The following is a 14,272-nucleotide window of genomic DNA, read 5'->3' on the forward strand; positions in this document are numbered from 1 at the left end:
ACTTTGGAATCCTCAGAGTTTATGGTTCAGTGGGTTTTCTAACCATTGGGAGAGTCCAGAAGGTTCAGAGCATCCCTACTTTGCAAGGTAGCACGGATAAAATAAACTACAGGACCAGAAGGGCCCGAGATTATCCTCACTGGCCTTTTAATCTCTTGGCCTTGCCCAAGCAGAGACAATTATATTGGAAGAAATTGTTATCCAAATGACTAAGTCTAATGGAAACAAAATGAAAGTCATCTTCATATTGGCCAAGGCAAGGGACCCAGCATAATGCCAGGAAGTAGTTCAGGGTAGAAGGGGAAAGGGCAAGAGGCCCACTGAGTGCTTGAAATGTTGTGGGGTCTTGAAGAGGAAATTAGCAGAGCTTAATGTTGAGTCTAGACAAAAGGGAACTTTATCTTCTTCCTTCTCCTCCCCTGCATGGCATAGACAAGGAGTTGGGAACCCAAATGTGTGACCTCATTTATTTCATTAGAAAGCCAATAGCATGACCCATTAGGACTCCAGGCTCCCATTAGACTACTGCATGTGGCTGTATACATCTAGAACACTTCTTCCCATATAGACTTCCTCTCCTCCAAAAATGTGGGGATTGTTTACCCAGAACTGAAGAGGCTTTGAAAAAATGTCTCAGAGGCTTCTAGAGAATAGGAGAACCCCAGTGTCGTTTGACAGCTTGTACCTCAGTGGTGTGGATTCATAGGGTGACATTGCGAGGAACGTGGTGTTGACATCCCTCGCCATCTCCTGGGAGAAGGACACAAGAGCTTAGCTGCTATTCTACCCAGATCATGCAACTAGCTAGAACAGTCTGCTAGTGTCTCTGAGGCCTGGCCTGGCTGTATTACAGCCTTCTGCTACATCCAGACCTCAGACCTGGCTCCCTTGTCAACCACCAAGGTCCTTCAAGCTACCTGGGAATTCCCATTTCCTCCTCCCCCATCCCCACCCCCAACTTTCTAGGCTTAAAACAATCTTTTTCAAATTCAACTTAAATTCCAAGGTTCATTAAGAATGCTACTCCAGTGTTTTTAATCTGTAAGACCAAAAAAAAAAAAAAAAAAAAAATTGCCCATATGGTTGATTGGGAGAGTATTATTGGTTTGTTTAGTCTTCATGTGTGGTTGGCTGTTCTCTGAATTGAAAAGCAGAAAGCATCCTGAATATGACTAGGAAGCAGCTGGTCTCCTGAGCTTCTATGGGGTTGCTCTGTGCCTCTCCAATGCCTCAGATTTCACCCCAGGGAACTGGGTGCTGAGAGGGCCCAGAGGGGCAAGCACTAGGTCCCTGACACTAGCTTAGCACCAGTTTCTCTCTGAGTTTCAGTTGCTGATGATGGCCACCTTCTTCATCTCTTACCCTATGCATGAAATGCTGTCACATGCATTTTCTCAAACGACACACAGTAACCATCCATGAGAATTCATCCCACCCCCCGCCTCAAAGATGGTGAAGCAGTAGTTCCTCTATGCAGAGTGACTGTCAGCTACAGGGTCCTTGTAGGGTCACAGTAAGAACTACAGATTATAACTTTAAAGGGCATATGATTAGGCAAAGTAACAGTTACACAAAGATGAAAATCCCATCCCCTGGATTCAGATCCTGGGCTCCTCTTACTGTGTGACCTGGGGTGAGTTGCTCAACTTGTCATTTGCAAGTGTCAGCTCTCTTCCTGATCCTTTCTGCCTGAAATCACAGGGCATCATGTTTATCATAAAATATATATTTATATATAACTATTTTTCACTGAAATTTTGCCCTCTGTGAAGTTTTATTCTATCTTCTTTCACATGGAGGTACCATATTTTTTTCCTTATTGGTGGATTTTGACTATTTTTATTTTCTTTATTAAAATCTGTCTTCTAAGCTGGGTATGGTAATTCACACCAATAATTGGGAGACTGAGGCAAGAAAATCATAAGTTCAAGGCTAGCGTGGGCTACCAAGTAAGACCTGGCCTTGAGAAAGAAATGTATTCTAAACAATTACATGTTTGCAGAATAAAAAGTCTACATCTGCTTCATTTCACTGCTCCCCCAACAAACGTGTAGGCAGAAACATTTACATACAAGGGCACCAAGTCTAGGAGAAATGCAGTAAGATATGAAGCCTCACACAGTGGATCAGCAGGAGAGCTAGACTAGACAGGAGCTATGAAGTCTGTAAAGAAGATGCCGGACTTTAAACAGCCAGATCCTTTCTGATAAGGCTTCTCTACGCAGCTTCAATGTATAATAATCTCTTCTGAGGCTCTTGGCACCTTGAAAGACAATCATGGGTGGTGATGCCCAAACTGACAGATGCAGCCCAGGAGAAATTTCAAGAAAAGTGAGAGCAAAGCTCCCCGTCCTCCCTCCTCCCCCAGCCCCCATCTCCCACTGTGAGGATGGAGCATTCACACAAAGCCCTACAATCTGGTCACCCTCTAGACTATCTCTAAACCACGTTTCTCATGATAAGAGACAAGAAAGAAACTGACCTTTAAAAATCTTGTGTTCCGAAGAGCAGATAAAGATTTCACAAGCCCTTTTGAAAGAAGGCACAGAATTCATTATAGCAAATGACAAAAACTTCTCTGGGATGTGTACAGAAAGGGAAGGCACACTCTTCCCTCCTTCCCCAGGGCCTCCCCCAGGGCTGCTCACAGCTCTCTGTAGGACAGCTCTGCAGCTGGACTGCACATAACAGCAGGCTGAGGCTGTCTGATGCAAGCTGGCAGAAAGACGGATGGGCTCTTCCCTGACTTGCAGCCACCAGTTTCAGGAACCCTGCGAACAGCCACAGTAAAACTGCTTATCCTTAGCAATCCTGGTCTGCTTTTAAGTATTCTCTTTCTTCCAGGATATATCCCACCCTGGGCAGGGATGGGTCTCTACCTTGGGATCCTCACCATCCCCTGGGTTTCCCTGCTTCCTGGTGAGAGAGATGAGCTCTTCCTGCATGGCTCCTGCTACAGCTCCTACCCTCCATGGGCCTGGCCACACTGATCTATCTGTTAGATTTGGGAGCTTCACACAAGGAGTCATGAGATACTCAGAAATATAAAACCTTTCAAACCACAGTGTCGCCAAAATTATATACTGATTGTTTCTTCTCTAGGATTTACTCTTCTATCCTAAAGCATGACTTCTCCTTGTCAGTCATATCTTCCAAAACTTATCATCTCTGCCTAAGAAAATTGAATTGTGGAGGAGCATACACCTATACATACATACATATATACATACATACACACAAATACATATACACAGAAATATACACGCAGATAGATAGATAGATAGAGACATACATACATATACATACATATACATACATGCATATACAGATACACATACAGATAGATAGATACATACATACATATATACAAATATACACACACATACATACATGCATATACAGATAGATACATACATACATACATACATATACACACATACATGCATAGATAGATACATACATACATACATATATACATACACACATACATACATGCATGTACAGATAGATAGATAGATAGATAGATAGATAGATAGATACATACATACATACATACATACATACATACACACACACATACATACATACATGCATATACAGATACACAAACATTGTGGAACAGGCACACACAGCATTACAGGTTGTCATATATTACCTTTAAAAACAAAGGTTTTGCTTAAATGTTGGTCTTGTTTAATGCAGCTTCGTAAGTGAAGTTTGTGGGCCCCATTAATTTCAAAATATGTATCTCACTTAAATACGATGGTAGACGAGTTGCCTGCATTTACTGCTCAGCAAATATTTGCCAAGCATACATGAAGGAGGCATCAGCATAGCAGGGTACAGGCAAGCAGGATTTCTGGCCTGACATCAGTCACTAACCCACCATGCACACAGTGAGCAATTCTACAGTCCCAGAGTTTCTGGTAAGAATGTGGCTTATGTGATATCTCCTTTTCAATGGCACTAGTTTGAAAAGCCCTTGAGCGCTCTTAGTACCTTAGCCTTCATGTGTCACCATAGCTGGCTTTATCCATCTCAGTCCTCTGAGGTCACTCTGTACCCAGGATCCTGCCTGGAATGTATGCAGAGGAAGAGATCAGGGCTCCATCAAATGGTAACTCATTGCCAGGATACCAGGATGCTCGCTAACTGGAAGTAGCTGTCAGAAACCACTAGTAGCTGTCTTTGGCTGGGTCCTTACATAGGAGCTTCTCATTGCCCACTCCCTACCCCCAATTTCATGGTATCTCTGTGAAGTAGGTTTCACACTGAATCATTTAAAAGGTAGAAGTAAAAGCTCAGAGCTTTTGCTGGGACATTTATTTCCAACAAAATGCCCAAGTAGATCATAGCACTCTAATTCACTACAAGATATAACAATTTCCTTTTAAAACTCAGCAAAGGAGAAAGTAGGGGGACAGGGGAGCCCTGAAACTCAGAAATAAAATGAAACTGAAAGCCAGGGTAGCAGGCACAGAAGCTATGACACAGTCATGGTGACAGGGTATGTTCACAGTAGGTCACTCCTGCTGACACCACACAGAAAAATGAAGTGCCGAGAGGCACAATCTAAAGTGTGTGCCTGCTGGAGCAAAGGCGTGCCACAGAGGCTCTTCTCAGTCTCAGAGCCGAGGGACAGAAGAGCCATCTGTGAGACACAGCACTTACACCACAAAGGTCTTGATCTAATGTTGCATACCAGAGTACTAATGCAAAGCTAAGAACCCAACCTAAGAAGCAGTCCTGGGTGAGTGGCACCCTAGCATGGCAGGCAGAAGTCACCATATACTGTGCTGGCAGAGGTTAGTCATCCATATAAGATCCCCAGTGAGGGCGAAAAGTGCTGACCACAGGCTGGGGTTAACAACTATGGCATACAAGAGGATTACCACTCCCAAGAACTTAATTCAACAGAAAGTATACCATAAATAAGCTTTTATATGACTACAGAGATAAACTGATATATGAAAAACCATAAGGATGGGACAGTCTACCATCAGGGAAGGAAAAAGAGGGAGCAGAGTTGGAAAAGTCCCAGAGAGACCATCGGCAAATCTCAAAGAATGGTCATTTAAATTAATGACCCTGGGGACAAATTAAGCAGCAGACCAGACACAAATGAAGGAAAAATAAATGAAGTAGAATAGAAGTCTGAGGAAATATATCAGAATGGGACACAAATAAAAAGGCAGAAATGAAAGGGTTGAAAGGCATGAAATAGGAGACAGACCCTTAAGCTTTTATGAATATCCTGAAGAAAGGGCTAAAGAGAAGTAAAGGAACATTCCCAGTTTATAGGAGAATTTTCCAGAACTCATGCAAGGCTCATGCCTAAGGTATGACGCAAGGCTCAGTGTAGAGCATGCACACTGTATCTCAGGATGGATACAGTTTCTCCATCTACAATCTTTCTAGATAATCAGTTTCACTGTCATAAGACACCCAAAAGGAAGCCTTGTACCTGGCTACAAAGCAGATCCATGAGTCTAAAGAGTGAAGTATCTTTCTTTGTCTGTCATTATGCAAAGCTAAAGGTCTGGAGACTGAAGTTTGGAGACATTAAGCAACTTGTACAGGGTCACACAACTCACAGATAGATGGGGTATGGCCATCTGGCTGAAGAGAAATCACCTTAAGTACCATGCATTCTGCCACTAAGCATCACTGGCATCCTGTGTCCCTGGCAGGATGTTAGGGCATTCTTTGTCCCTGTCCTCCACTTAAAAAACTAGTTGCTCCCAGGATGACTCCAAGACCATCTTATACATCTGAAAGAACTGAGTTCAAATCCTTCCTCAGCTTCTTTACAGAATACCTCGATGACCTTCACTAAGTCAACTTTACCACTTCTGACCTGACAGTGATGACAATGGCTACCTCTCAGAATGGATGGTAGCTAAGGTCATCATTGCTCATCATATAGTATTGAGCACAGTGCCCAGCCTGACATCACTGTCATTTGTCAGTTTCATCAATCTAGTACAGTTGTTGATAAGAACCACCCTCATTCCTGGCTCACCTGCTCCAAGAATGGATAGTATGCACCTCCAACAGGAAACAGTCCCTCTCAGGTACCACGAAGCAGTGTTTATAAAAGGTAAAAGACTGGCTTCCAAGGACTACTTTGGTGGTAAACAAGAGGAGGCAAGAGCTAATAAAATTTCAAATTAGCCATGACTTTTCACGGCCCTTCAATTGTGCTAGCTGATTTAATGGTCAACGTCTCGCTCCCTGGGATTGAATAATGGTGCGTCTCTACAGAGTTATGGATGCAGCAGCTGAAGCTGTCATGCTGACATCAATAGCAGAATGCAAATAACCCTCTGCTTGGGCTGTAATTATGTGTTTAAGCAACGTCTGCTGGGGGCAGCAGGGAAGTGTGGGACGAGACCTGCTGACGGCAGGAAAGGATGGGTGCTTTGCCAGGCACTGCTACCTGCAAGGAGGAAGACAAGCCACCCAAAATAACACTGGGGTGAGGGACACACGTGTTCTGCCAGGTAAATAGGAACCCCCCCCCCATTTTAGTGAACCGTATTCTAGGTTTAGGGCCAGAAAGGGAAACTACCCTTTATTAAGCACTCACTGTGTATCCCATTTGGGGCTCTAGTGCTATACAGTTTACTGTGGGATGGAAACTTACAAGACACTCTTGTTATTTGCATAAGAAACAAAGGAAGCTGGCCAAGTAAAGTGGCATGGGTGAAGGGACTTCTCACCAAGCCTAAAAACCTGAGCTTGATCCTTAGGACTCACAGGATGGAAGGAGAGAACTCCCATGGACTGTCACCTTAGCTCTACATACACACTATGGTATATGCTTACACACACACACACACACACACACACACACACACACACACACTGAAGAATATGTAGTAATTTTTAAAAGAGAGAAAGATATAGGAAGCTGAGACCAGATAATTTAAGTGACTTGTCCAAGGCCATACACTGGAAAGATTGATAGCTGACATTTGGTCCCCAATTGTCTAGCTCTGGAATCCAGACTCTGTCACCGTGCTGCACGCCAGGAGGCCACACACTCTTGGGTGCTATACAGGAATCGGGGGAAAGGATGGGAATATTGTCAGGGCTGATTGTCCCTAGTATACTTAAGGGGGTGCTGGGATTTGGTCAACCAAGAAGTTCAGCCTTTGACTAGAGATAAGTTCCCTTAAACACTGCTCATTCTGCCAGTGAACATATCACAGAAGGGTAGACCAGAGGTGACTCAGCTAATGAGAAGGTAAGGACCTGAGGTTAGCCAGTGTGTATGCCATGCTCTGTGGATGCAGACTGCACACTATAAGTCCTAGAAACAGAAGTGAAGTGGATGTTCCAGCATTACTTCCACATTATTGGTGAGAACATTGGTACTCAGATTAAACTTGGCAAGTTGTCTAGGGCCAATCTTACACACAGTGCTGAGACATGAACTTTTGTCTCCATGCCTAATGATCCCATCATATCATTTGATGAATATGGTTGGTTGAAGATATTATTGCCTGACTTTTACAAACTAGCATTTCATGTTATCTCCTGACTCACTTGTCAATTGATTATTTGGATTGTTGCTTGTTTGTTCATTTAACAGCCATTTTAAAACATGTCTACTAAGTGCTAAGGGTATTCTTAGGATATGTCTGTATCCAGGATAGTTAAAGTTTTCCTGTATCACACAGCTAATAAGCAGTCGAGCCTAGATTTGAACCCAGACACTACATACCCCATCTCTGCCTGTAACACACACAGATGTGACTGTGGGCTTTTCCTGTCCCATATCACGGTCACTATCTTCTAATGTCTGGGTTTGTTACCCATCCTAAATTGTTATAAGGGAACTATAAAAGTACCTTGCAGTAATGAAGCCAAAAATCGGTATTCTTTCTTTTTTTTTCTTTCCATTTTTGGAAAGTTAGGTGGGCTGGAAAAGTTTAGGATCCTGAAGAGATCCATCCATGTGGTAAAGAGAACTCCATGCAAATGACAACTCAGAGAAGGCAGGGTTGGGCCTCTGAAGGGCCAAGGGCTACGCCTCAGGTCACATGATCCTACAGCTGAGGGAGATGCTATAATTAGAGTTCTTAGCATCCCTGCTTCCTCCTCACCCCAGAGTTGGGTGTCCACCAGGTTTTGGGTTTTACCTACTAAGTGTCTCTCAAAACCATCTACTGCTCACTTCCCATTATAGGCTGCTCTAACCCCAGCTGCTTTGCTTTTTATACATGCAACCTCAGCACCACCATCCTTCCCGTCTGGCCTGTGAGTTTTAATAGTGCACCTCAAATGAAGCCACCTTCTATCTCCAGACTTTAGGGGCACCTATAGCGTGAGGGTAAAATTTCAGCTCACTAGCACAGACCACATGACCCAGCACAGCTGCCTCAGCCAACACAGTAGCCTCATCCGTTGCTACTCCCTGACCATCAGCACTTTAGCTTAGCATCTCTGATGTCCATACATTCTCTCCCCTCCGAGATTTCCCATAAACTCTTCCTGCTGTCTCTTCGGAAGAGGAAAGAATGCACACACCATGTGCTTACTTATCTGTATCACCTATTAGACTGAAAGGCTGGGGCAAGATCTGAAGTACCTGGATCTCCTTGTGCTCAGAAAAAGCTGAGGCTTATGTCTGCATTTAAAGTTGGCCAGTGAGAGAAAGACAGGCAAACATGGCTGATTGAACATTGCTGTATAAATGACATGCTCTGTCGCCCCTGCAGACGGCTTGGTGGACTGCATGGACCCTGACTGCTGCCTCCAGCCCCTCTGTCATGTCAACCCACTGTGCTTAGGCTCCCCTGACCCTCTGGACATCATTCAAGAGACACAGGCCCCTGTATCCCAGCAGAACCTGCACTCCTTCTACGACCGGATCAAGTTCCTCGTGGGCAGGGACAGTACACATATCATCCCTGGGGAGAACCCCTTTGATGGAGGGTAAGTCCATGGGGCTCGGCTCTAGGGGCTGCTCTTGGAGGGAGACTGAGTCCATTCTGGGTGTGAGGAGACTTAAAAGACAGGTAGGTCTCAGAGGTTCTAACAGGATGGCAAGAGAGGCAAAGAAGCAGCCTCCAGTACCCACACTGGCAAAACTGCTGTTCAAGGCTTTCCGAATTGTTATGAGCAGAGCTGTGCCGCTCCCACTGGGTGATAGATGGAGAGAGTGGAAAACCAAAGGTCTGAGGGGAATCATGGATCAATACCTACTTTGCAGTCAGCTCTCTCTGATCCTGTGGTCTCCACATGAGCTGACGGGCTTTGACACTGTTTGCCCTTAGAGCTAATGGAAGACCTTACTAACCTGGAGACTGGGACCATGGCTGCACCCCAGGCCACATGTCCGCGCAGTTTTTTTCTTTGACAGTTGTGTCATGCATTGGACATTTTCACACTGAGACACACTCTGTGCATGGTTCCAGTGTTAAGAAGAGAGAAACTAATAGAAGACACTGCTGATTACTTACCGTCTACCGGGATAGGAAATGAATACAGTTATAATGTACTTGGTCAAAATTGTGGCAAGGGTCCTAAGCAGCACAGAGAAGGTGCTCTTGGGCAGGAGAATCTAGGACTTAGAATTTTTAAAGATTTATTTTATTTTATGTGTATGAATTACACTGTAGCTATACAGATGGCTGTACATCATGTGTGTGGCTGCTGGGAATTGAAGGACCTCTGCCAGCCCGCTCGCTCCGCCCTACTCTTTCTGGCATAATTCACTGTAGCTGTCTTCAGACGTACCAGAAGAGGGCGTCAGATCTCATTACGGGTGGTTGTGAGCCACCATGTGGTTGCTGGGATCCGAACTCAGGACCTTCGGAAGAGCAGTCAGTGCTCTTACCTGCTGAGCCATCTCACCAGCCCAGAGAAACAAGTCTTAAAGTTGAGAGAAAGTTAAGTAGGGAAATGAAAGAGGGGAGGCTCACAGGAAAGAGGAAAGAGTTCATATAAAAACATGAGTCATGGAGGGATCCTGGGTCATGGAGGAATCCTGGAGCCATCAAAAGATGGCACTATGTTCCCTGCTCCCCAGGTCAGGGCATTGAACCAACACAGTAGCCAGAAAGAAATATTTATAATAGTTTCTCTAGAATGTCTTCCAATACATCGATGCGTTATGTGTACATATCTTCCCCGTGAATCAGCACAGTGAATCTGGAAGCCACCGATCACGTGCCTCCATGTTTAGGACTTCTGTGCCAAGGGGTCTCTATCCTGAGGGAAAATGGGAAGTGATGAGACTGTGGAAATGAGGAATCAGCAAGGCTTGGATGGAGACGAATGTGAGGATGAAGAGAGAGGTCTCCTGTGTGGATACCTGCGTGGATAGGGCTGTTATCTGACACCAGGATGAGGATCTAAAAGCAGAGCCAGGAGGATGCTAAGGCCTTTCTCTCAAGCAGGGAAAGGGTAAGGTAGTGAGGCTCCCAGGAGGAAGTGTCTGCTGCCTGTTGGAAGTCAGCCTGAAGCTCTTGATTTGAGAAGTATCTACATCTGGCAGTTAACCACACAGTGCTCCAGGAGCAGGTGTAAGAGTGGAGACCAAAAGACTATGGGGGCCATGCCGGATTCTCCCCACTGTGCCCCATAAGGTGGCTCCTGTGGTTGCAAGTGTACACAGGAGCACCAAGAAGGCCTCCCCACTCACCCCTCATGTGTGATGGAGCTTGGATATAGCCTCATCACTGACCTCAAAGCCCACCCATGCTACCCTAGCAGTCCTAGCAGGGAGCACAAGGACTTGGGGAAATTAAAGAAAAGAAGCATTCTTGCCCCAGAGAGAGGGTCAGTCACGTAGCATCATCCAGCAGGCCACCCCTTCAGAGAGTGCTGGGGAGCTAGCTCATTCTGTAAAGTATTTTCTGCAGAAGCATGAGGGCCTGAGTTCTAACCCCCAATGTACATGCACGCGCGCGCGTGCACGTGCGCACACACACACACACACACACACACACACACACACACACCCCAGAACCCACATAAAACCATAGAACCACTCTGCAGGGTGCAGAGTCACGCAGCTAAAACTGAAGTTCTGAGGGAACAGAGACAGGCAGGGACCTGGAGCTTGCTGGCCAGCCACTCTAGCTGAAATGGCAAACTCCAGGTCCAATGACGGACAGACCCTCTCTGGAAAAATAAGGCAGAGAGCTGTAGAAGAAGACATACAACCTAACTTCTGATCACTCCTCAGTCCCCCCAACACAAAGGTTCATGGGTACATTAGAGGACACACTCTTCAACACACCCCAAAAGGGGTTGGAGTGGCTTTCTCACGTGCATAAGTCCAGTCATATGTTAGAGTTAGGAACAGCAAGAGAAAGAGGCAAACGTGACTTTTTTTTTTTTTTTTTTTTTTTTTTTTTTTTTTTTTTTTGGCCCGAAATTCTGCTTTTGTTCCTAAGCAGGAAGCTGCTGCTATCTTATTCAACTGTGTGATTTCGTGTGTATGCTTGTAGTCCTTTCCCTGGTGTGAGTTCTTTTAATCAACTGCAGCTATAAGTAATATTCTTACCAGGGAAAACCTTACTTGCTCAGCCTTTCATGACCAACCCATATGGCGTCTGATTAGGGCTATGGCTTGTCAGTTGCCTGTAGCTGTTCTGTTTAGGGAGTGCCCTATTTATGCCAGCCTGCTGTGTGCCAGCAGGACCATGTCTCCTGGGTGTCCTCCTGGCTCCGTGCTGGGCCTGTTGCTTAAGCTCTGTGAGATACCATGGGACCTTCACTGGGTTCTCCGCAGTGTTTCTCTAATACAGAGTGCTAACACAGACTTGAGAAGCCTGTGCTAGGGGAATATGCAAAGCCAAGCTCCACTTCAGCTCTTGGCTCTGTCACCCCTGTGTACATGGATCTAATGAAGGACAAAGTGAAATGAATCATGCCAGGAGCTGCCAGCCCTCTAACCTGTGTGTTCCAGGAAAGTCTTGCATCCCACTCATAAAGCATTCAATAGCTGCTGCTTAAGGAATGTGTATGGACATAAACTGCCTGAGGGATGAAGAAATAAAAGGGAGAGAGGAAAAGAAAGAAGGAAGAAAGTATGGAAGGAAGGAGTGGGCAGATGGACACATTATGTAATTTACTTGGTTTTATACTAAGGATTCAGGTTCCAGCAGGGTTAGATCACCTGCCAGACATCAGACTGGAGTGGAAGCCAGAGAAGACAGCTCGCAGGTTCTTGTTTATACATCTGTTACCTTCAGTTAAATTTCATGCACTCTAAAGGCAGAGGCTATTCATCCCTCCACACCCGTGACACCTCAGGAAGGGCCTGTAATGGGATATTTGTTCTACAAATGAATAGATAATGGAAGGCCCTGAAATGTTAGTAGGGAATCGCTGTCTCCTGACATTCTCCCGAGTCACGATACCCCTGCTCCTTACTCATCTAGATGCAGAAGAAATAGCCATCAATCACCATAGATTTCCCAAAGGTCCCTCTGTAAAATAAGCCTGGGTGACTAGTCATCAGAAACACCAAGCAGCAGGTGCCTACCTAATATCTTCTACTCAAGTGGGTGTAGAAGTAAAGCTACACTGGGTGAAGTAGAGTCCCCTCCCACCTGGACTAGATGCCTTCTCTCTTGAGTGGGAGGGTTTTGTAAATGTAATAGGGAAGCCCAGTGTTTCCTTTCTGGCTTTACCATAAGCCATACATACATGAACTAGAGTAAGCATTTCAGAGCAGCCGTAGAAAAGATTAAAAATAAAAGACCTATACCTGGCAGGAGATTTTATACAGAGATGGTAACATTATCATCAAATTAGCACAAGCCTTGAAATCAGACAGACCTGGCCTGAAGCACAATGTATCCTTTCCCCTGCTATCTGACCTTGCAGGGGGTGACCCTAAGCTTTCAGAAGCCCAGTCTCATCATGAGAGACTGGGTGAGTAACGTGTGTATCAGGGGGTTGCTGGGAGAATGAAATGGAAAGAAGTACACAAAACCTTGACCTGGAGCACCCACTACCCAGAAACACCTCTAATAACCACCTAAGAGTGAGGTAAAGGAGGTAATGGCATTAAGACTGCCCTCCGCGAAAGTCCCGTAGACATACAGAAAGAAATGGGTTTAGATTGTTGAATCATTGTCTGAGGATAAGAAAAGGCCATATTCTTACCAGCCAGCTGACACTGGGATCCTTGTCAGTGAGGAGTCCAGTGACATCAGCCTGCAGCTCACGGACAGGCAGGCCTGCCTCAGTGCCCATGGGTAACAGTAATAAGCCTGCATTGAACCCAAATCCTGGCATCCCATATGCTGTACCACAAGTTGTATAGTTTGTCTAGGACCACATTTAACAGCTTCCAAGATGCATACTGCTACCCCACAGTGCCTCTGAGCCCCACAGGGACAGAAGGGTAATTACTTTGCTCTGAATACTCACAGCCATATGTCAAGCCCAGGGAGATTCACAGTGAGGGTTCAAGGCCACTGCTTGGAACTGACTGTACTCTTGTGAGTGACAAAAGTAAACAAGCCACTCTCATAGGCCAAACCTCTTCTTCTCAGTGGCTACCCCATGCCTGGTATGAAGAATCAGGAGAGTCCTCAGAGGATACATAATTCAAGAAGCTGTATGATAAGGGACATATTCTTATGCTTCTGTACAGAACCCTATCTGGTGCCAGAAGAGGTAAGGGTGAGCCACAGCTCCTCAGGAAGCTGCGCTCCATGGGGGAAAATGCAGCAGTGGTTGGATTACTGAGGCAGAAGCACTTCAGAGGAGAATGAAGAACAGGGAAGGCCATCCCAGCCATCCTGTTAGAGTTGGTTAGTGATGTGTCAACAGATAATTAAAAGAACACCTTAAAGGGCGGAGAGATTTGCTTCAGCTCATGGTTCTGAGGTGTCAGTCCATGGATGACAGACTCCATGACAGAGGGCCTCTGGAGGGTGCAAGAGAGTGTGACAGAGCAAAGCTGTTTGCCTCTTAGTAACCAGGAAGTAGAGTGAGACTCGGGAAGGGACTTGGGACAGTGGCCCAAGAACATGCCCTTCAGTGATATGCTTTCTCTAGCTAGGCCCTGCCTCCTGCAGTTTTCACCATCCCAATAATGTAGGAAATTATAATGATTCCATCAGTTAGATTCAGCCATCAATTAGGTCAGAGCCCTTGTGATCCAGTCAACTCTTATTGATTAGGCCCACCAGCTAAGGACTGAGGCTTGAGCACAGGAGGTGTTTAGGAAACACCTCCTATCCAAACCATAACACCATTCACCCATATCCCAGAACCCAACCCAATGCCCAGCTAAACC

General features: G+C 45.4%; 1 protein-coding gene across 17 annotated transcripts in view; it reads left to right on the forward strand.

Moving 5' to 3' along the window:
- Tenm4 (teneurin transmembrane protein 4) overlaps nt 1-14,272 on the forward strand; it is a 702,050-nt gene that overhangs the window by 604,331 nt on the left and 83,447 nt on the right. For all 17 annotated transcript variants that reach the window (XM_031387401.1, XM_031387403.1, XM_031387408.1 and 14 more), the window contains one exon: nt 8,727-8,943. In XM_031387401.1, the coding sequence (XP_031243261.1) occupies nt 8,727-8,943 (217 nt within the window). The remainder of the gene's footprint in view (nt 1-8,726; nt 8,944-14,272) is intronic.

The sequence above is a fragment of the Mastomys coucha genome, unplaced genomic scaffold (assembly GCF_008632895.1).
Source record: "Mastomys coucha isolate ucsf_1 unplaced genomic scaffold, UCSF_Mcou_1 pScaffold21, whole genome shotgun sequence".
NCBI lineage: Eukaryota > Metazoa > Chordata > Mammalia > Rodentia > Muridae > Mastomys > Mastomys coucha.